The sequence below is a fragment of the Myotis myotis genome, unplaced genomic scaffold, assembly GCF_014108235.1.
Source record: "Myotis myotis isolate mMyoMyo1 unplaced genomic scaffold, mMyoMyo1.p scaffold_m19_p_8, whole genome shotgun sequence".
In the NCBI taxonomy this organism is placed as follows: domain Eukaryota; kingdom Metazoa; phylum Chordata; class Mammalia; order Chiroptera; family Vespertilionidae; genus Myotis; species Myotis myotis.
Window position 1 is genome coordinate 28,686,256 of NW_023416390.1, and position 21,689 is coordinate 28,707,944.

At 41.2% G+C, this 21,689-nt stretch overlaps 1 protein-coding gene and 1 non-coding gene across 2 annotated transcripts in view; both read left to right on the forward strand.

The window, feature by feature from the left end:
• The window catches only part of DAW1 (dynein assembly factor with WD repeats 1), a 34,524-nt gene extending 15,152 nt beyond the window's left edge, over positions 1–19,372 (forward strand). The window contains 8 exon segments of the mRNA XM_036320637.1: positions 4,683–4,782; positions 5,733–5,840; positions 7,761–7,867; positions 8,951–9,053; positions 11,033–11,147; positions 14,702–14,778; positions 16,619–16,781; positions 18,964–19,372. Of these exon segments, the coding sequence (XP_036176530.1) occupies positions 4,683–4,782; positions 5,733–5,840; positions 7,761–7,867; positions 8,951–9,053; positions 11,033–11,147; positions 14,702–14,778; positions 16,619–16,781; positions 18,964–18,998 (808 nt within the window). The 3' untranslated portion in view covers positions 18,999–19,372.
• Positions 12,770–12,898, forward strand: LOC118662347. Its single transcript, XR_004969727.1, has one exon. It is a non-coding gene; the product is annotated as a small nucleolar RNA SNORA11 (small nucleolar RNA).
• Positions 19,373–21,689: the final 2,317 nt, after the last annotated feature.

Genomic DNA, 21,689 nt, shown 5'->3' on the forward strand with positions numbered 1-21,689 from the left:
AAAGAAAAAAATGGGAAATTGCAGAGGTTAGATATGGTTTATCCAAGGCAGATAATGAGCTGCATAATTAGCTCACCCATAAGCAAGGAAAAGGCCTTGGCTTCTTGTCAAAGATTGGCAAATGAATGTAAACTTGTACATATTTGAGTAAAAATTTAAACGTGTATCTTATTTTCACCATTGGCTGCTTTAACTGACTTTTTAAAATTAATCAAGCTATGGTTCTTTATTATAGTACTAGAGGCCCGTTGCATGAAAAGATTCGTGCAATAGGCCTTCCCTTCCCCTGGCTGCCGGCACTGGTTTTCCTCCGGCACTCGGGACCCAGGCCTTCGCTCCAGCCGGAGCCACCTGCATGCCTTCGCTGCTCCAGCCAGAGCCGCCTTCAGTCTTAGCTCCGCTGCTTCGTGCCTACGTATGCAAATTAACCGCCATCTTTGTTGGCAGTTAATTTGCATATCTCGCTGAGTAGCCAGTGGGGGGCATAACGAAGGTATGGTCAATTACCATGTTTGTCTATTATTAGATAGGATTATGACGACTAGTACAAAACAGTCAATTCTTAAAAGCTGAGTGAAGATCACTGTGGTTCCTCCCAGGTAGAGTCTTTGAGGATGATATGAGGTTGACACAGATGCATGAAAGGTGGAAGCTAGAAGGAATGGTGAGGGCACCCTGGCGAAGGGACTTTGGCTGCTCAGTATTTTAGGCAGGACTTTGTCAGGCACCCTCAGTGACCTGTCTCTCTAGTTAACATTTTATGTTGAGAAGCAAGTGGGTGAGGTCAGAGCTTGCTGTGCAGCTTGAGCCTATTCTGGAGGACCGAGCTGCTGTGAAAGGTGTGTGAACAAAGGAAGGGCACAATGAAAGAGCTACTTCAGAAGGATTGATCTGGCAGAGAGAAAGGAGCAGAGGGTTTGGGGCGGGAATAACTGGGGAAGAAACCAGGAGGCAAGGAGATTAGTTAGGAAGCAGGTAAGAGAACACATTCATGAGATGATGGAAACTTAGTCTAGGATAGTGGCAGAGGCAATAGCAGGTATTTTACAAAAATTTGCTGCACTAGAGTGATACTTTTACACCATGAATATTAAAAACTTGATATCTACTTGGCTAATGCCATAATACAATTTCTAGACGTGGTAATTGTGATGGCACAATTAAACTTCATTGGTACATTAATATGATTACACATTCCAACTAAACTACAGAAAATTTAACTTTGATGTATGTATTTTTAAATGGTAGAGAATGATAATTTTTCTAATACCTTATTACACCAGCTTGTGGGAGGGAAGGGTTTTTATGAAATTATAAATGATACTGTTCTACTTCTAGTATGATTTCTACTTTTTATTGCAATGGTATTTAAAGGCTTTTGAAAGTATATTTTCTGTAATACCATATCCTTTCATAGTATATTTAACAGAAGTGATATTTTGGGATGTCTATCTGGGAACAAAGTGAGGATGAAGTGAGAAACACTCCTCATTTTTGGCCCTTCTATTGGATTCTATCAAGAGTCCCTGGTGAGCCCTCACTGGTTTGGCTCAGTGGATAGAGCATCAGCCTGCGGACTGAAAGGTCCCAGGTTCGATTCCGGTCAAGGGCATGTACCTTGGTTGCGGGCACATCCCCAGTGGGAGGTGTGCAGGAGGCAGCTGATCGATGTTTCTCTCTCATCGATGTTTCTAACTCTATCCCTCTCCCTTCCTCTCTGTAAAGAATCAATAAGATATATTTTTTTAAAAAAGAGTTCCTGGTAAAAACCCTTTTTTACAACTCCTAGTTATCCTAGTCTGGTCAGGATAACTGTATGGGCTGGAGCACAACTTTTCACTACACTTTGGTGCATTGGGGTTTCAGCAAATGAGCTCAAGACAGTTGCCAAAGAATAAAAGGAAGTGTGTGTGTGTGTGTGTGTGTGTGTGTATGTTTGTGTGTGAGGAAAGAGGGGGGAAGGGGGAGGGGAGAGAGAGAGAGAGAGAGAGAGAGAGAGAGAGAGAGAGAGAGAGAGAGGTGAACTAGCTTAGTGTTCATCTGTTTTATATATTAGGTCAGGAGTAAGCTTTGATTCAATAAAATAATTCTAAAAATCATTGACATTAGTAATATCTTTTATAACATGGCGTCATGTGTATGTAGAGAATAGTATATGATAGAACAGAAGTTGATCAAACTCGAGATTATGTTTGAAGTGCAGGGAGCATGGACAATGGATGAGGGGAGTATAATAAAGGACTCACAGGGTGTTCAAGGTTTCTTGAGCAGAATTTGAAAGACAGCTGCTGTTGGAAAAGATCTGAGAGTGGATGTCACAGGAGAGAGCCAGTGCAGAGAGTGGGATGCAGAAACAGTCTGTGTGTTAGGACTTGTGTGGGGGAGATGGTGTGTATTCCCCAGGATAAGCTGTCCCTGCAGCATCACAGAGAGGGCCTTGCTTTCCGTTAGCATCAGAGACCACAGAGATGCTATGTAGGTGGCCGGAGAACAAAGCAGAGAAGCGAGGCACTGTGTTAGAATGAGCAAGTAGAAATTCTGCAACTGTGTTGAGCACTTAGATTTGCTTGGGATATGTATTTTGGATTTTAAGAGCCCTCACACTTTTTAACAATGAGCTTACATTATAAATGACAACCCAATTGGGTGAATATTTTGATGATTTCCTATACAGGACAGATGGGGTGAGGGGTAAAAGCGAAGGTTTTAGTTCCACAATCAAGAGTAAAAAATAGGCTAATCCATTCTGACCTGTTGAGTGTTGACAGTAGCCCTGCTGCACAGTAAAGATGGGGATCCTCATGTTTGAAAGGGACTGAACTCTTGATCACACCCTTCTCTAAACCTTCTTTCTTGTTCAAAGTCCTTACAACTGGAATAATACAGGTTTTATTTTCCCTAAGAGATGTCCATTGTCTAACTTCTTAAAACCTTATCTAGACATATGGTTAATTGGATTTATATTTTATCATTTCTCTTTTAAATTCAATGCTATCCTTTTAAGGAGACCTACCAACAGAATTTTTTTTATGTTTATACAGCTTATTATACACTAGAGTCCCGGTGCACAAATTTGTGCACAGGTGGGGTCCCTCAGCCTGGCCAATAATCGGAGCCAATCAAGGTCGTCTAGCCCAGTCCCGATCAGGGCTGATGGGGGCCTGCTGGCCGGTGAGGGACTGCAGGAGGTTGGCCAGCTGGGGAGGGACCGTGGGAGGGCTTTAGGGCGTGTCTGGCCCTCTCACCCAATCCCGATTGGCCGGACCCCAGCAGCAAGCTAACCTACCGATCGGAGAATCTGCCCACTGGTGGTCAGTGCACATCATAGCAACTGGTCGAGCGGTCAACTGAGTGGTCGACTGATCAGTCGGACACTTAGCATATTATGCTTTTATTATACAGGAGTATTAATTTGCATTTGTTAGTAATTTTCTAAACTAAGTCTTTTATCATATTCATTGAGTAACTGGAACCTACTAGTAAGTTTGGCTGCATGCCACCATGAAAGCCAAACTTGTGAGACAGGGGCAGGTGAAAAAGGAAAGAGATTTATTCAAGTGCTGTTCACCTGAGAAAATGGGGGACTCTTGTCCAAAGCACATATCCACATCTCAGTGCAGGCAGATGTTTTTATAAGGAGGGAGAGGGAAAGCAGAACAGAGAAATCAAGGTGGGGGGTGTTTTGAAAAGTTCTCTACGTGCAGGCCAACTGAGTCAATTCTAATAAGGACCTCGAAAATGGACAAGTGAAGCTCTGGTGTGCATCACGTGGTCTTTGTCATCCTGGTTTTGCACCATCCTGGTCTTACAGTTGAAGGTCAGCAATTATCCTGGAACTTGAATGAATGAAAATCAGAGCCTGCATCTTCTGAAGTTAGTTCCTAGGATTCTTTTATAAACAATAGCATCCTGGTGCATGAATTCATGCACCATGTACACCAGTGGGGTCCCTCGGCCTGGCCTGCGGGATCGGGCTGAAAGTGGCTCTCTGATATCCCCTGAGGGGTCCAGGATTGCAAGAGGGCACAGGCCAGGCCGAGGGACCCCACCAGTGCACAATCAGGGATGGGGAGGGACACGAGAGTCTGGCCAGCCAGGGAGGGACTACAGGAGGGCTCCAGGGTGTGTCTGGCCCATCATGCTCAGTCCAATTGGCCGGACCCCAGCAGCAAGCTAACTTACCAGTTAGAGCATTTATCCCCTGGTGGTCAGTGCACATCATAGTGAGTGGTTGAGCAGGCTTAGCATATCATTAGCATATTACCCTTTGGTTGAATGGCCAACCAGTCGACCGGACACTTGGCATATTAAGCTTTTATTATATAGGATGCTGTTTATCTACAAGCTATATAGTAGTCATACCCAGCATTTATAGAAACAATGTCAAAAGAATGGTGGGATGAGTTACAAATCCCCACTATTACAATTGTACTAATTTGAAAAGTATTTTTAATCCTAAACATATATCTTTAATGTAAAATATTTAAAATAAAACAAACTGATGCCATTAAAAATTAGACCTTTATTCTGTTACCAATGAAGCAGGTATAGGATTTCTTCTTGTTTTAAAATTGAAGTAAATTCCTGAGCAGGTAGAGAGTTGTATATTAATATCTTAATTCAGTGTGTCACATACTGTGATTGAATTAAATTTCAAAATCGACATTTTTTTTTTATCCTAGTGACAAAATTGCCACTGGGTCCTTTGATAAGACTTGTAAACTGTGGAGTGTAGAAACGGGAAAATGTTACCATACCTTTAGGGGTCATACAGCAGAAATAGTGAGTACATTTATTTTATTATTTTTCATGTTGTTGCTCTTTGTTTTGTTTTATGTTTCCTTTCTTTTCTTTTGATAGATTTCATTTATTTTAGAGCAGTTTAGATTCATAACAAAATTGAGAGGAAGGTAGAGAGATTTCACATATACGCCCAGTCCTCTTCCCTTCCCCACTCCCATGCAAATAGCTTGTTCCATTATTAATATCTTGCACAAGAGTGGTACATTGTTTACAAATAATGAACCTGCACTGACACATATTACTATTTCTTTTTAATATTCCATTATAAAAGTGGTGGGTCTATCTTTATAATTAATTAAAAAATTCTAACCAGTATTTTTATTCTCTATAAATTTTGTGTAGTGGCATTGATATAATTTACAAACTACTCTAATTTTAATATCTTGTAGATTCCTGAATTGACTAAGTAAACACATTATATAAGAAGTACATGAGTACAGTAGTCAAACTGATTTTCTCTCCTTCCTTCCTTCCTTCCTTCCTTCCTTCCTTCCTTCCTTCCTTCCTTCCTTCCTTCCTTCCTTCCTTTCTTTTTTCATTTATATTTCTTTAAAGAACTGACTTGATTAGGGTTGATGAAATTCTTATGATAGTTTTCAAAATAATTTTCTATATCATGTAAAATATTTAGACTGATTGTTTTCTAGATGTCATTAGAACTCAAATTTGTATAAATAGTCTGATACTCTAAACAGCTTTTACTTTAGTGTGCCTTTGCCCTTGGCCAATTCTTTGATACATCTTAAAGCAATTAGTGAGATAACTGGCACCCTATGAAACAAGTGATAGTTTAAGTAAAAATAAACAAGGTACTTATTTTAGGTGTAAAATGTATTTATATTTATCAAAATTCATCTTGAAGCTTTTCTTTATAAAATTAACTGTAAAATGCTATATTTCTAAAACCCTTTTCATTTCATGTAATCCAGGTGTGTTTATCATTCAATCCTCAAAGCACATTGGTGGCTACGGGAAGTATGGACACAATGGCCAAACTGTGGGACATTCGGAATGGAGAGGAAGTATTCACTTTAACCGTATGTTATCAGTGTTAATAGTACCTTTTAGAGTTTTCCATTTTCATCACCGTTCTTTAGGGGAAGTCCATCGTTTGTGTTTGTTTTTATTTTTATTTGTATTACAAAATTAGCTCTAAGTAGACAATGGTTTTTAGACCAGATCGAGAGAGTGTTCTCATTGGTGTATCAGTAGCAAATCTTCTAGAGAAGGTGATGGCTGTTCTCTGAGACTTGGCTGGACTTACTGGGGAAGCCAGATGAAGCCAGATTTATTTTAACTCACTTCAGCCTAGAAGCCACACCTATTATAGCTTAAAACTATTGCCATCTATTTGGCTAAAAGCAAAGTAGGTGGAGGCTGGCACTTTTAGGAAAAGGCAGAACTGGGAAACTTTCCAGCAAGTTTCTCAAAGGAATGACTGTTAGCATGCTTCTCCGCGACCCTCCAGCCTTCTGTATCACAAAGTCCAAAATGACAAGAGGCAAGCGGCAGGAGGGGAGCAGACCCAGGGGCTCTTCCCAGAGTGAATGCTGGTGGTGTGTCCGCACAGGGGCCCCTGTTTGTCATCACCACAGTCTAGCACAGTGGTTCTCAACCTTCTGGCCCTTTAAATACAGTTCCTCATGTTGTGACCCAACCATAAAATTATTTTTGTTGCTACTTCATAACTGTAATGTTGCTACTGTTATGAATCATAATGTAAATATCTGATACGCAGGATGGTCTTAGGTAACCCCTGTGAAAGGGTCGTTTGACCGCCAAAGGGGTCGCGACCCACAGGTTGAGAACCGCTGCTCTAGCACCTTCGCGTCACCTGCTACCCTCCACTCCTTTCCATGGACCCGAAACTACCCAACAAAAATAAGGTGGCTATTAGTAGGAACAACTGGATAAAAGCAAATCCAGTTTTCTCATCCTTTCAAATTATAGATGTGCTAAAAATATAGGGTCCCTTTCCTAGGAGAGCTTTTTTTTAAAAAAAGTAAAAAAAAAAAAAAAAAGAAGGGACTTAAATAAGAGAGAAAAAACAACAACAGTGTTTTTAACTAACACTAAGAGTTTTTCTTTCTCAACTCAGAGTGCCTGGCCTTATTAATATAAGTATTATTTTTCTGGTCTTCGTTATCATTTCTGCGGGTCTCTGCCTCTCCCTTCCAAACATTTGAAGGGATGAGCCCTGCTCTGCACACCCGGCTCCTGACAGAGAAGAACACACTTGTTTTGCATGTTCAGAATTTTAATGTTTAGCTACATTTGAGTTTTGTTATGTGGAATGAGCCAGAAATTTAATTTGTAAATGAACTTTCATATTATTTTAAAAAGTAATTACATGAATGTACTAAAATAATTAGGAAAACGAGGGATCTTCTCCCAGCAGAATCTACTGCCGAGAGGGGCTTTTCTCATTGTCTCAGTTTGAGTCATTGGACCTAGACTGTCACCAGGTGAAAGTCAGGCCAAAGGCCACATAATTATTGATCAATTCATATTAAATTATCATAAAAATTTCTTTTTTAAAAGTTATTAACTTCACAAAGTTTTTTCTTATACTCATCACCTATTATTAGCCCATGAAGCATATAGCCCTCTGATTTCCCAAAACCTGCCCTCTTCCTTTCAAAACCAAACAAGCAAGAAAGCAAACACCTTTATTGAGTAAAATGGAGTTGCTTTAAGTGTCTGTCCATTCTGAGTAAACCTAAATAAGTGTGTAGTCATCACCCAAATCTAGTTTTAGAACATTTCCATCACCCCCAAAAGCCACCTCATGCCCATTTGTACTCACGTCCCATTCCTACCCCAGTGGACCACTAATAGTTTCCCCCTCTATATGTATAGCTTTGTCTTTTCTGGCATTTTCTTTTAGCTGCTAATATTGTGCATTTTTGTACTTGCTTTATCTAAAAGTATGCATAACAGTATCTGCTCTCTCTTAGGGACATTCAGCTGAAATCATCTCCTTGTCCTTTAACACCTCAGGAGACAGAATCATCACAGGGTCTTTTGATCACACAGCTGTAGTGTGGGACACTGCGACTGGAAGGTATTCTATTTATATATATATATTTTTAAAAAATTATTGCTTGATTTTTCTGAGAGAGAGAGAGAGAGAGAGAGAGAGAGAGAGAGAGAGAGAGAATGATTTGTTGTTTCAGTTACTTATGCATTCATTTGTTGATTCTTGTATGTGCCCTGACGGGGAAGCAAACCTACAACTTTGGCATATCAGGACAATACTCTAACTAAGAGAGTTACTCAGCCAGAACCAATATTCTTAATTTTTAAGAATTTTTTCATCTGGATCAGAGGGTTAAGAAAACAAATCTTTGTTATTTATTAGTTTAATCTTAAATGAATTAACTGTGTTCCAGACTCTATAAGAATAAGATACACTTACGTATTTCATTCTTTAACCATATTTTTGATCAAAAATAATGTGATTTCTCAGAATTCTGATAAAAAATGTCAATTAGCAACATAAAAGGGGAATGTTAGTAATAGCCTGGCTATATAGCTATTATTTATCCTTTGTACGAGTAATCAAATTTCAATGGCTTGTCATTATGGTAGGCATGGATATCATGAGTAAATAAAAGCACATCTAATTTCCTAAATTTAATTTGGTACCGGAACTTCAATTTCCTTCCTAATCATTTTTGGCTCTAGTTGCTAAGAAGTTAACTAAATTAGCCTATTTGTGTTATAAAACTCCACTCTTGAGACGTGTCTGTGTTTTCATAGGGTTAATCATCAGGGGTACCCAGGGTGGAGTCTACAAGAGAGAGCAGGAGGGGCCCTGCAGACACTGACAGGTGGTTTCAGGGCTTCACCCATCTGGTGTAAGAACACTTCCAGAATTTCAGGCTACCTTTATTTTTTACCCATGCCTTTCTGGTCTTATCTTAAGTAATACTGCTATCTTTGGTGGTTTAAAATTTAAGTATATTTTTTGTTGAAATGAAATTAGTAGTTGACTTTTTGAGCTTCAGTAACACCATCTTTGTTTTGTCATCAAAGACTTTATTTTGTAAAAACTGGAATTTATATCTTACATCAATAGGTTTGCCATCATTAATTGTGCACATATGCTGACATCAGGCATCTTTGAATCATTTCCATTTTGCAGGAAGGTGTGCAACCTAATTGGGCATTGTGCTGAGATTAGCAGTGCCTTATTCAACTGGGATTGCTCTATGATATTGACTGGCTCTATGGACAAAACATGCATGGTGAGCTCAAGAAATACCTTGGTTTTATAATTCTCATGTCTGCTTTTTTGCTGTGTCAGATATTGATTGCAACATTAACAAATTTTGAAGGTGTTATAAAATTAAGATATTAATTTATAAATAACTAGAGGCCCGGTGCACAAAAATTTGTGCACTTGGCGGGGGGGTCCCTCAGCCCAACCTGTACCCTCTTGCAGTCTGGGACTCCTCGGGGGATGACCACCGGCTGGCTTAGGCCCGCTCCCTGGGGGATTGGGTCTAAGCTGGCAGTCAGACATCCCTCTGGCAGCCCGGGAGGCCTCGGGGAATGTCCACTTGCCAGTGGGGAGCAGGCCTAAGCTGCAGTCAGACATTCTTAGCGCTGCTGAGGAGGTGGGAGAGGCTCCCACCACCACCACTGTACTGGCAGCCATCAGCCTGGCTTGTGGCTGAGCAGAGCTCCCCCTGTGGGAGCACAGTGACCACCAGGGGGCAGCTCCTGCATTGAGCGTCTGGTCCCTGGTGGTCAGTGTGTGTGTCATAGTGACCAGTCATTCCCAGTTGTTCTGCTGCTAGGGTCAGTTTGCATATTACCCTTTTATTATATAGGATAGAGGCCTGGTGCATGGGTGGGGGCCGGCTGGTTTGCCCTGAAAGGTGTCCCGGATCAGGGTGGGGGTCCCACTGGGGTGCCTGGCCAGCCTGGGTGAGGGGCTGATGGGTGTTTGCAAGCTGGTCAAGACCCCCTCCCAGTGGGGACCCTCACCCCATGGAGGTTTGGCCAGCCTGGGTGAGGGGCTGAGGGCTGTTTTCAGGCTGGCCAAGCCTCCCTGGCTACCAGGAGAAGCTCCCAGCCTCTCCTTTTTTTCTTTTTTTTTAATTCTGGGATTTATTTACCTTCTATAATTGAAACTTTGTAGCCTGGAGTGGAGCTCAGAGCCGGCCAGGACGGGCCTCCTGCTCGCTCCAGCTCTGTGGCCACGGCCGGCTGAAAGCAGGTATCTGGGGTTTATTTACCTTCTATAATTGAAACTTTGTTGCTTTGAGTGGAGCTCAGAGTCGGCAGTGGCAGGCGGGGAAGCTTGGCTTCCTCCATCATTGGGGCAACCAAGCCTCTTGCTTGCTCCAGTGCCGTGGCTGCCAGCCGCCATCTTGGTTGGGTTTTGCATATAGTTGCTCTGATTGGCTGGTGGGCGTGGCTTAAGGTGTAGTGAAGGTATGGTCAATTTGCATGTTTGTCTTTTATTAGTGTAGATAATTGATAAGTTTTTAATTTCAAGTTTTTGATCCTTCAAGTTTAGAGGAATTATGATGTAGTAAGACAATATTAATGGATTCAAATGTATTAAGAGGTATTATTTTTAAAAGGTACATTCTTTTTGCTTAATGCCCCTCTATTCATTGATTAAACATTGATTAGAGTGAAGCTCAAGAAGTTTCAACTAGTGTCTCCCTGACTTTAAGGTTCTGTTACTAAGATCTTATACGTTGGAATTATTATTTGATTATTATAAATGTATTATAATCTTAATGAACTTTACATTTCTTGGCATTGTAGTTTTAGATCAAACTTCTTGACATTGACACCTTTCTTATGAAAAGAGGACACAAGCTTCCACTCTAACCAGTGAAGTGCACACTTGGAGATTTTTTCCTAATGTGGTATCAGATTTGCACTACCCAATCTCAGTGTCTGCATTTGGTCTCCTCTGTGTCCAAAGTGTGCCTTGTTAGCTGGTTGGCTGTGGTTGCTTGTCAGAATCAAGGTAAAATGAACAGAACATGTAAAAATCATACACAAGATTTTGGCACAGTTATTTCACCAACCATAAGAATGACATAAAGACTACTTCTGGCCATCTTTAAATTTTGGACCAGAAGTCACAGTTGTTGACGACGACGACTCCTCCTCCTCCTCCTCCTCCTCCTCCTCCTCCTCCTCCTCCTCCTCCTCCTCCTCCTCCTTTTCTTCCTCCTTCTCCTCCTCCTTCTAATTGCAGTTGTGGGATGCTACAAGTGGAAAATGTATGGCAACTTTAACAGGCCATGATGATGAAATACTCGACTGCTGTTTTGATTACACTGGAAAGCTTATTGCAACTGCTTCAGCTGATGGTAGGTCATCTGTTCATACATTTAACTTGTGGAGGGACTTATGCTTTATTTGATAAATAAGAGTGATTCTACACTGTAGGTCATCCCCCCAATGACCAGCTATGATAGAAACTGTATTCTGCTTCATCCCTATGATGTCATTGTATATTACTACACTATGCCTATATCATATATCCTTGATAACCACATGTAATGCTATGCAATGTCTGCATCACCTCCTTGACAACCACTTTGATTTTATACTAGGTCTTCATCATCTCCTTAATAATAATATATAATGGTACATTCTGGGTCATCTCCCTGGTGTCCATGCACTACGCTACACAATGTCAACCTCAGCAACTTGATCACCATCCATGGTTCTACAATAAATCTGCATTATTTCCTTTATGACCACATGTGTTCCTCCACTATGTCTAGCAAATCTTCGTGATAAACATATATAATGCTCTGCTATACATCATGTTCATGAGAACCACTATGATTCTATACTATGTCTGTGTTTCTTATTGATAAACATAGGCTGGTGCTACACGATGTGCCTCAACTTCACGAAGACCACATATGACACTATAGAACATCTATGTCATTTCCCTGTTGATCACACATGCCATTAGATTATTTTGCTGGTGATTCATTTTAACTACCCAGTTTTTATTTCATCATTGTCTCCCTTTTAAAATTACATTTGCATACTTGTTCTCTTACTGGGGCTTTTCAAAGGTAATTCTTTGACTATACATACAAGTTGTTTTTATATCCCGGAATGTAAACCCTCTGAATCTGGACAATTTTATTTTTAAAAGTAACTATTTTTTCATTTTCTCACAGATCTTGGCTTTTTAAAAATCATCTCTCAACTGTAATTAATCTGCCATTTTCATTTTAAATATCATTCTCATTTATACAAAAAATTTCTTCAATATAATGTGTGTGTGTGTGTGTGTGTGTGTGTGTACACACACACATATAATGCCTACTTTGTGCCAGGAATACCTATGTTTTAGGAAAAAAGGGTATCATCAGTGAAAAAGAGAGACAGAAATCCCTGCCCTCATGGAGGAGGAGACAATTACCAATGCCATACATACATTTTATGTGAAATGTTAGATTAAAAGGATGTTAGATTGTACAGGATGTTAGGAGTTGGTCAGTGCTATGGGGGGCAGGAAACAAGCAGGGCTAAGGGATCAGGATGGATGAGAATAAAATACAAGTTTTATTCTTCCAGTTTTGTTTTTTCTATGATCTGCTCTTTTCCCTAGCAGTGATTCCATTCTTGTTTGATAAGACTTACTTATTTATTTTTCTTTTGGTGTGTTTTGTAAACCTCTTTTCATCTGTGCTTCTTGAAAAGTATTGATGTTTAGACCAATTTCTTTATTTATCTCTGGTCTTTGCTCCTTATTTCCTTCTTAAAATTGAATCTGTCAACACAGTGAGTTACCTGGGCAGCTACATCTGTTCCTATATATTATCCTTTCCTTCCTCTTTGAAATTATGCTGAAGGCGTAATTTTTTTTAATCTTATTCATATTTCTATCTTTTGTTTTTAAAAAAAATTAAGGTTTCAGACTATCTTATTTCTGTGTTTTCTGAAGATTAAAAATGCTTTTGTGCTTTGGGTGTGGAGAGAGCAGAGCGCCTGAAGAACGGCTCCTCTGCGTACAACACATCCAACAGCAACTTGGGCTTACCCCTCACGGGTGGCAGAGTACTTTGGCCTTCCTGTGACATTACGCCCTATACATAAAAAAAAAGAAAAAATGCTTTTGTGCTAATTTAGAGTATTGCACTATGTAGTATATTCCTTTTTGTATTATTAATAAACTCTTAAAACAAGTTGGCCACTTTCCTTTAAGGTATTTGAAATGTCCCACTAAAGAGCAAGTTTTATATTTTAACTAGAGGCCCAATGCACGGATTCATGCACCAGTGGGGTCCCTTGGCCTGGCCTGTGAGGATTGGGCCGAAGCGAGCTCTCTGACATCCCCTGAGGGGTCCCGAACTGTGAGAGGGCACAGGCCAGGCTGAGGGACCCCACTGGTGTATGATCAGGGCTGATCGGGGTCGACCGACCAGGGAGGGACTGCAGGAGGTTGGCTGGGGAGGGACTGAGGGAAGGCTCCAGGGTGTGTCTGGCTCATCTTGCCCAGTCCCGATCGGCTGGACCCCAGCAGCAAGCTAAACTAGTGATCGAAGCATCTGCCCCCTGGTGGTCAGTGTGCATCTGATTGAACAGGCAACTGGTAGACAGGACACTTAGCATATTAGGCTTTTTATTATATAGGACTGGAGGCCTGGTGCACAAAATCCATGCACAGGGTGGGGGGTAGTGTCCCTTAGCCTGGCCTGCACCCTCTTGCAATCCTGGACCCCTTGGGGGATGTCTGACTGCTGGTTTAGGCAGGATCAGGCCTAAATTGGCAGTCGGACAGCCCTCTCACAATCTGGGACCGCTGGCAACTAACCACTCTGCCTGCCTGCCTGATCACCCCTAACCACTCTGCATGCCTGCCTGATTGCCCCTAACTGCTCACCTGCCTGCCTGATTGCCCCTAACCACCTCTGTCTCAGCCCTGCCTCCATGGCTTCCAGAAGGACATCCGGAATGATGCCTGGAGGTTCGTTCAGCTGTTCGGTCTAATTAGCATATTATACTTTTATTATTTTAGATTATATTAATTCTAAAACAGCAATTTTTCATCATTTTGTCTACTTCCTCCTGAGTTGACATTGTCAGAAAGGTAAATAAAAAATTAAGACATTTTGCTCTTCTCTGAATGAAAATTGTGTCCAAAACACCCTATTCTTGCTAATTTTACTCTATAATGCTGTAATTTGCAAAAAGAAAGTATCCTTCTCCTGGCCTGACAAATGTTAGCTTTTTTTCTGACAACAATTGCATTACTGCTATTTTTTTTCTCTTCTATGCTTATTTTACTCCTCCACTTTTTAATTCTAAAAAGGCATACTTTTTCTTCTATTTATCCATCCATCCATCCATCCATCCATCCACACTGCATCTATTTGTTGAGTGGCACTTCTAGGCACTGGGGACACAACAGGGAGCAAACCATTCTGTTAGCTCTTTCTGTTGAAAAGGGTTTCTAGTGCCTGTTCTTTGTTCATTTGAGTGGCAGCACTGTTTCTTTTTAGAGTGGCTGCTTGTGCCTTCTGTGATCTTAGACTCATATTTGGAGTATGATAGTAGGCTTTCTGCTTATTTCATCCCTGGCCTCTCAAGACTTGTTTTCATTCCCTCTTTCTCCCTTTAAAATATATTTTTCATTCTGAATTGTTTCCTCTTTTCCTTTTCTACCTTGGAACCCATTATCTCTTGTGATAAGCTCAGGGCTAGCGAGGCACTCCTCACACTCTCTTACCCACAGTGGGACCAGCTTGCATTTGAGTGGCTGGCTCTCATCACAGAAGACAAATCTAGCAGGCAGCTGTGTGTCAGAGTGATAAATGGTTAGATAATTCAAGGCATGTGGTTCAAAGTTCTGTATTTCAGGCGAATTTATGTATGTATCCCCACTCCTCTCAAAAAGGAACAGCAAGAGTTTTCAGTGCAGCCACCAGAAAATGCATTACTAAATTGGAAGGTCATGAAGGTGAGATTTCAAAGGTGAGTTGCTTTCTCATTTGGAGCAATTTATTTACTTCAAAAAATAGCATGTTTAGTGTAAGTATTGGCACTAAGCTACTAAGGTTTGTCCAATGATCTCATTCTTTTTAGAAATTAGGCACCTAAGGACATTATTTTTAAGTGTGTCCTCAAACTCAGTGTAATAAATTATTTCTAAAACTTTTCATAAACTATAAAAGTGTTTTTCTCAGCCATCAGCAAAAGATTTAGCTAGATGAAAATACTTATTAAAGTTATTTATGAAGCTTATGAAGTGATTTTCCTGGTTCTGCTAGACACACAAGGTTATATTGTGCAAAGAAAGTATCAAGTATTCTGTAAATTAGGTGTAGTTGAGGAAGTATTTCATGGAAATATTTAACACTCAACAAAGTTTAAAATGACCTATGTCGAAACTCCAAGGTTGTAGCTAAGAATTTTGTATTAACTTCTCCGAAAGGCTTATTCACAGAGCAGGGCCATCCAGTCTGTGATCTGAGGTTTAGATGTGTCCTCAAATATTTCTAGAGAAAGCTGGGACTTGGTGACTCTCATCTCCTAGCCCAATTCCTTGATCTCAGCTCAGATTTGCTCCTTCCTTGTAAAATATCAGCGTGATGGTTTCTAGTCTCTGAAGGCTCCTCCTGGACACCAGAACCACCCCTACCATGCTCTCTCCTCTCCTGCACCCTCACCTTCTGCTGGTGGTCATTGTGAGCCTAGTAGGCCTGGTCTCCAAGGAAGTGCAGAGCACATTCTCTTCACGGGCTGGGAAGCTTTAGGGGCTGGCAAGAAGAGAGATAGAGCAAGTGTGGACATGAGAGATAGGCTGAAGAGAAAGCTAGGTCATATTTCTGAATGTCTGGCTTGATAGCTATTGACATGGTTGGCATGTCCCACTCAACAATTGCACATCTATTTTTGCATGAGTCTGACTATAAAGAGTTCTAAGATTCTACATTATTGCATTTTATACTTAAGTGATATATTGCTTCTTGAATTGCCACCCAGTAAAAGCATTTCTATGGAGTATCAAACTAAGGTTCATATTCATTCATTCATCCATTCATTTATTCATTCAGCAAATGCTTTTGAGAGCTTCCGCTGTGCTAGGCATTGCTCTCTGCATTGGTGACACAGTGATGAAAACAAGACATGGCTTTGCCTTTATCACACCTTCAGTCATGGAGGAGGTGGCACCAATCATTGCCTTCTGATGATTTAGAGAAGGTTATGAACATGGTACCAAAAGGAATGGAAGACCAACAGTTCTCTTTGACTGCTGCTCTGGTACCATTAGATGATGCCTGACACATGGGAGACACTTAGAACGTGTTTATGGAAAGTGCTGCACTTTGAGTAGCAATAGTCAGAACATCCTCTCTTGTAGGCCCTGATGTTCGCTTATTCTGTGACAGACTGTGTGCTTTTGACCCCAGAAAGTTGAGTTGCAGAGGCAGCTTAGAGGTTTGGGTATAAAGGAGCCTGACGGGTTCTCAGCCACAGCAGGGCCCTGTGTCTTTGTTTGCATGGAGAAGGCATCACCAGTCTTTTGAAAGAAGTGAGTGGGGAATATTCAAACTATAAAGGTGCTTTGGTCTTTGTCCTTAGAATTGTGTGTGTGCATGCACGCAGGGGGTAGGCAATTAATGTTTCTGTCTAGATTTTAATTTGCATGTATTTGTCCCTGCAATATTTTTCCCATCATGAAAGAATTGTTCTGTGTAAGAATAAGTACCAGGCTGGGAAGGTGACAGGTGCTTAGTGATGTCCCCTTTTTGCTGATAAAATTTGTTGGGGATCTTTACACAAACCTGTCATGGTTTTTTCTTTTTTGTAGATTTCTTTCAACCCCCAAGGGAACCGTCTTCTAACAGGAAGCTCTGACAAAACAGCGAGAATCTGGGATACTCAGACTGGCCAATGCCTCCAGGTGCTCCGGGGGCACATGGATGAAATCTTCTCATGCGCTTTCAACTATAAAGGCAACATAATCATCACAGGTGGGGAGAAACAAACACCACAGACTTGTGTTTCATTTAAAATGGGCAGGGAGAGATCCTAAGGATGAAGGAGTTCACCTTCATCCCCTACCTCTCTTCTGGGGTCCCTGGCTCAGCATGGGGGGAAGGGGTGCTCTATATTCATTATTTAATTTTAGTTGCATCAGGGAACCACAGGAATGAGCTCTGTCACTGGCTAAGGCTCTGTGACTTTGAATTTTAGTTGCTTTAGGCAGAGTAAGAATTCCGAGCCTGCCTTGCTGGTTTCTGCATTCCCCAGGCATGGTCACCGAATGGTTAATTTCCAGTCAATGTCAGTTAAGTGTTAGTAACTAAAATAAGTCAGGACCAGGGTTCTCCACAGTCAGGTTTTGGCTCATTAGAAATTTATTCTTTGAGCTAAGTTGTTTTTTCCTTGATGTTCCCTGCTAACATACATGTATTTGGGGGAAGAAAACAGGTATTGAGCACTGTTCAACCATTACCAAATTTATTGTGAATTAATTATATTGGCAACATTTTGTAAGAATTGGTTTGAGAATAAATTAATTTAGATTGCGGGAAGGAGAGGAAAATGACAAGCATTTGGTCCGATGTCAGTGTGGTGCCCTGGGAGGAGGGTTGGCAGGGGTGGGTGCTATAACAGTGTGGGGCAGGGATGCCCTAAGCAGGCACTAAGACCCAATAGGCCTAAGTCCCAGTAATTCCCACCATGTTGAGTAAATTTAAGACTTGCTTAACTATCTAATAAGTTCAATGTCACATACGCAAGGTTGGCTTTGTATGTTGGCTGCTTCGTAGTCATCTAACTTCAGGTATGCTGCAAATAATCTCCCCTTCTGGCCTAAAACCTCCCCCTTCTACTTAATTATGGATAAGTCCTAAAATTACTGCTTACTTCCAGTGGGTTTTATGGTTTTCAAGTGTAACTAACAGGTAGCTACTCCTAAGACAGGGCCATGAGAAGCCATGTATTTTATTGTGAACCTCAAGTCAGGCCCTTCCCCAGGACAAGGACAGAGGTGGGGGCTGTGATGCCAGGCACAGTGCTCTGCAGGGACCTGCTGGCAGGAAGGGAAGGAGGAGGCTCGGCTGGGTTGGCCGAGGACCCGCCTTTCCTAATCCACGTGGTTCATGTGAGGCCAGCACCGCATACCTCATTCCTCACCAGTTTTCCCAAAGACCCTGGAGAGTGTGGGGAGGAATATTCATTGTCTGTGCTTTCTTTTAGCACTGGCATTTAGATTCCTGAGCTTCTTTAAATATATTCTTGATTTATTTAGTGCATCCCAAAGCCAACTGGACAGCAGAGCTTGTTAGAACGGGGGTGACACACTTGTCTTGCCCACAGCCCACTTTGTTTGAATTGCCCCCTCCTATTTTCATGGCTGACTCCAGTGTCCACCATGCGTTTTTAATGGAATGCCTGGTAGGTTTAGAAGCACAAACTGGAAGGGAATTGGCCAGCGTGATCACTGCATTTTGAGGACATAGGGTGCTTTTGGTGGAACGTGCAGTGTCCGCAGGCTTTCCCAATCCTTGCAGCCCCACACTTCTTGTGCTGATGTTATATGCCTGGCCTTGGAAGGAAGCCACGCCAAGATGGTCCTTTCCATAGAGGAATGTGAAAGGCAACCCTTGGGGAGGGGGACTTCAAGGCCACTTCAGAAGAGTGTTGTCATAGAGGGGAGTGTAGGAAGGATGCAAAGTTCACGTTGACTGATGGTGAGAAACACCTGTTGACATTTTGATCTGCACTAAAGTGGAATGTACTGTCTTACACGCTGACACCCAAACCCGGGGATGTTCAAGTTCACTGCAGTTCTACCTGGTGGCGATGCTTGAGGAAGAGCAGTGGGAAGAGCAGAGGAGATGGCTGACATCTCAGGTCCCCTCCAAGTTTAACATACCATGAATTTGCTGCCGGGGGTAGGACGTGAATTTGCACGATTTAGGACTGACAGAATCATGCAAAATTAAAGAAAAGAAAAAAAAGAAAAAAATTCCCAGTCCAGAAACACCTGAGCTGAGCATCTCAGGGACTTGGCAGCTGGGCCCTGAGATACTTGTACATTTAGCTCATTGATAATTGATAGTGACCCAGAAAATGTCAACTTGTAAAAAAAGAGGGTGAAGGGAGTGAAATAAAGAAAAAATAACCTTGTGAAATGTGTCTTCATAGGCAGCAAGGATAATACCTGTAGGATATGGCACTGACTGCAGAAGCTGCCGAAGAGCACACTCGCTAGCGATGGGAGCAGGAGCCGAGCATCGCAGGTGGCTGGCACGCTGCTTTGATATTTCGTGTTTTCTCTTTTCCCACAAGTCAACTATTGATACACTGTCCTTCGCTTCACAGATATGACTATTAAAACTGATGAAGAGATATCATTTCTTGATATTTTTAAATGGAGATGACAGGAAACAACCTACTGTTTGGAAAGTGTTGCTGGTTATTTCAATTTTTGTTTTATTTTTTAATAGCATCATGAGACTGATAAATGAAACCAGAGCAATTTCACAGCATGTCTCCTAGATTCTACTGTGAAGGTTGTTACTTTAATTTCTGTTGAATAAAATATTCAGAGAAATTTTTTGTGAATTGTACAAAGATATTTAGGATGTGTTTTTAGGGGGATGTATATGTTAAGAATGTGATTAGAAGTTTTATTATTTAGTTAGTTATTTTACTTTTTTTTAGCTAAGAATGAGAAAGGTAGCCTTGGAATAGAAGGTTGCTCTTTCTTCTTTCACATTCAAGAATATATTCCCCTCCCCCCCAAAATAGTTGAGGTCTACACCAAATAATATTAAGGCAGCATCCTGGGTAACTACAATGGATCTCATTTAGTAGCAGATGTAATCTGGATTCATAGTGGAATGAAAATATGGAGGCAGGTTTGCATATAAGGAACAGTAAAATGAATAGATATTCAGACTATTGAATATGAAGTATGGATGGAAAACAATCACGGTACCAGGGAAAATAATCAAACTCCAACATGATTGCAGCTGAAACACTAAAAGTGTTTTATAAAGGGTGTTTTATGTAAAAGTATCTCAATACCTATTTTAAATTAACGGTAAAAGAAAAAACAGAGGATAAAACCAGTGATGCCTGAATCCAGAGCAAGAGAATCTTATAGAATGATTTTCTGAGTAATAAAAATAGCGGGCATTGTGGCTTACTGTGTGCCAGATATTGCCCAACCAAGTATATGGATCATCTCATTTCATCCTCCTGGCAGATAACAGTCCTGACTTTGGCAGGAGGAAGGTGAGTCAAGGACATCCAGATATCAGGCAGTGAAGCTGGACTCAGAGATTGAACACTGTGTTCTCAGGTGAACAAGGCTTAGTTATGGGAGAAGAGTGTCAAATCTATGAGTAGGAAGGTTTTCGGTGAGAATTACCTTTCAGATTGTCTATGGATGTTTAACCCTCAAGAAGAAAAAATAAAAGCAACATAAAGTAAATAAAATTTCCATGCAGTTGCTAGGAGGAGGTGGTTCAGAGATGGTGAAGACAAGGAGAGCTTGAGTTAAAGGAAAATAGATGAAAATTTTGCTACTTTTAAAACTCTAAAGAAGTGGCAGACACTGAGTCGTCCTCCATGTCTTTGATGACTCAGGGAAAGTGGTGGTACCGTTTTGTTTCATCACTCCAAAGAGTCCGCCAGAGTGTGGTTACGGAGAGCATCCTATGTCTCATGGAACAATTTAGGTGTAGGAAGCCCTTGGCCAGAATAATGGCTTGTTCCTCTAATTTTTATGTACTGAAGAATTTTTTTCTTTATACAATATTTATGAAGGTTTCCAGATATCCTAACCTACTGAAAAATAAGTGTTTAAATACTTAAGATTATAAGAAAAACTATAATATACAGTTTCCTGTTGGTTCTCAGCCTATGGGTAGTGATGCTATTGGCTAGGAGGCACTCATGGGGCATGTTCTGCTAGTGGCAATCTCAAAGGCATTTCCGCACCTGGAGCCAATGTGGCTGGTCTGGCCCTGTGGCTCTTATTATGGTTGCAAGATGCACCTCAGCAGCAGCCATCAGGGAGAGGGAAGGAGGGTGTGCAGACTAGGGCATCTCCCTTTGTTAGGGGCAAGGGTGGGGTGCCTGGGGTTTGTGCGTTCACTATTGGTGAATTTAAAGCACAAGCATGGAATTAGTGCATGGAAAGGAAAAATGGGGTTACTCAACCAGTCAGTTATCCAGGTTGTCCCAAATGGGAAACCTCATGGGTGGGAGAGGCCTGGCTCCTTACCTAGCTGTTAGGCTAGTAGCTGGGTCACGCAGCTGGTGATGTTCATTCCAGATGGATGTCTTGGAAATGGATGCCTGGACAACGCAAAGCTTAATGTCATGCACTTACAATAAGAACGCTTATTGTCAGGCACTTACACTGCCTATACCCACTTTATTTTCCTCTGGAGTATTGTAGGGTTTCATGAAGTACGCATGGGGTCTGGAGTCAGATTGCCTGGATGTATATTCTGTTTTCAAACTCTTAATTGTTGGCAAGTTACCTCACCACTCTGTCTCAGTTTTCCTATCTGGAAAGTGGTGATAATACTAGTTCTTGATTGTAGGAATACCCAGCACCTAGGAAGCATGGTGGTAAATGTTTGCCATTATTTGTATGCTCAACAGTTAGCAGTCATCTTTTTAAAAATTGTGTTTCATACATAGACAAAATTTTCACATTTTTGAAAGGAGCACAGTGTTATTTACTCATAAATTATGGTTGAAATATAACTAATTTCATGTATTATAGGTATCTTAGGGAGAATTGTAAATTGAGTTTTTATCAATGAAATTAAAATTTAAGCGCCCTGGGGAAATTTTTCTTTTAAAGGTCCCCTGTTGAATGGAGGAGCTGGGATGTGAGGAGATGATCACTA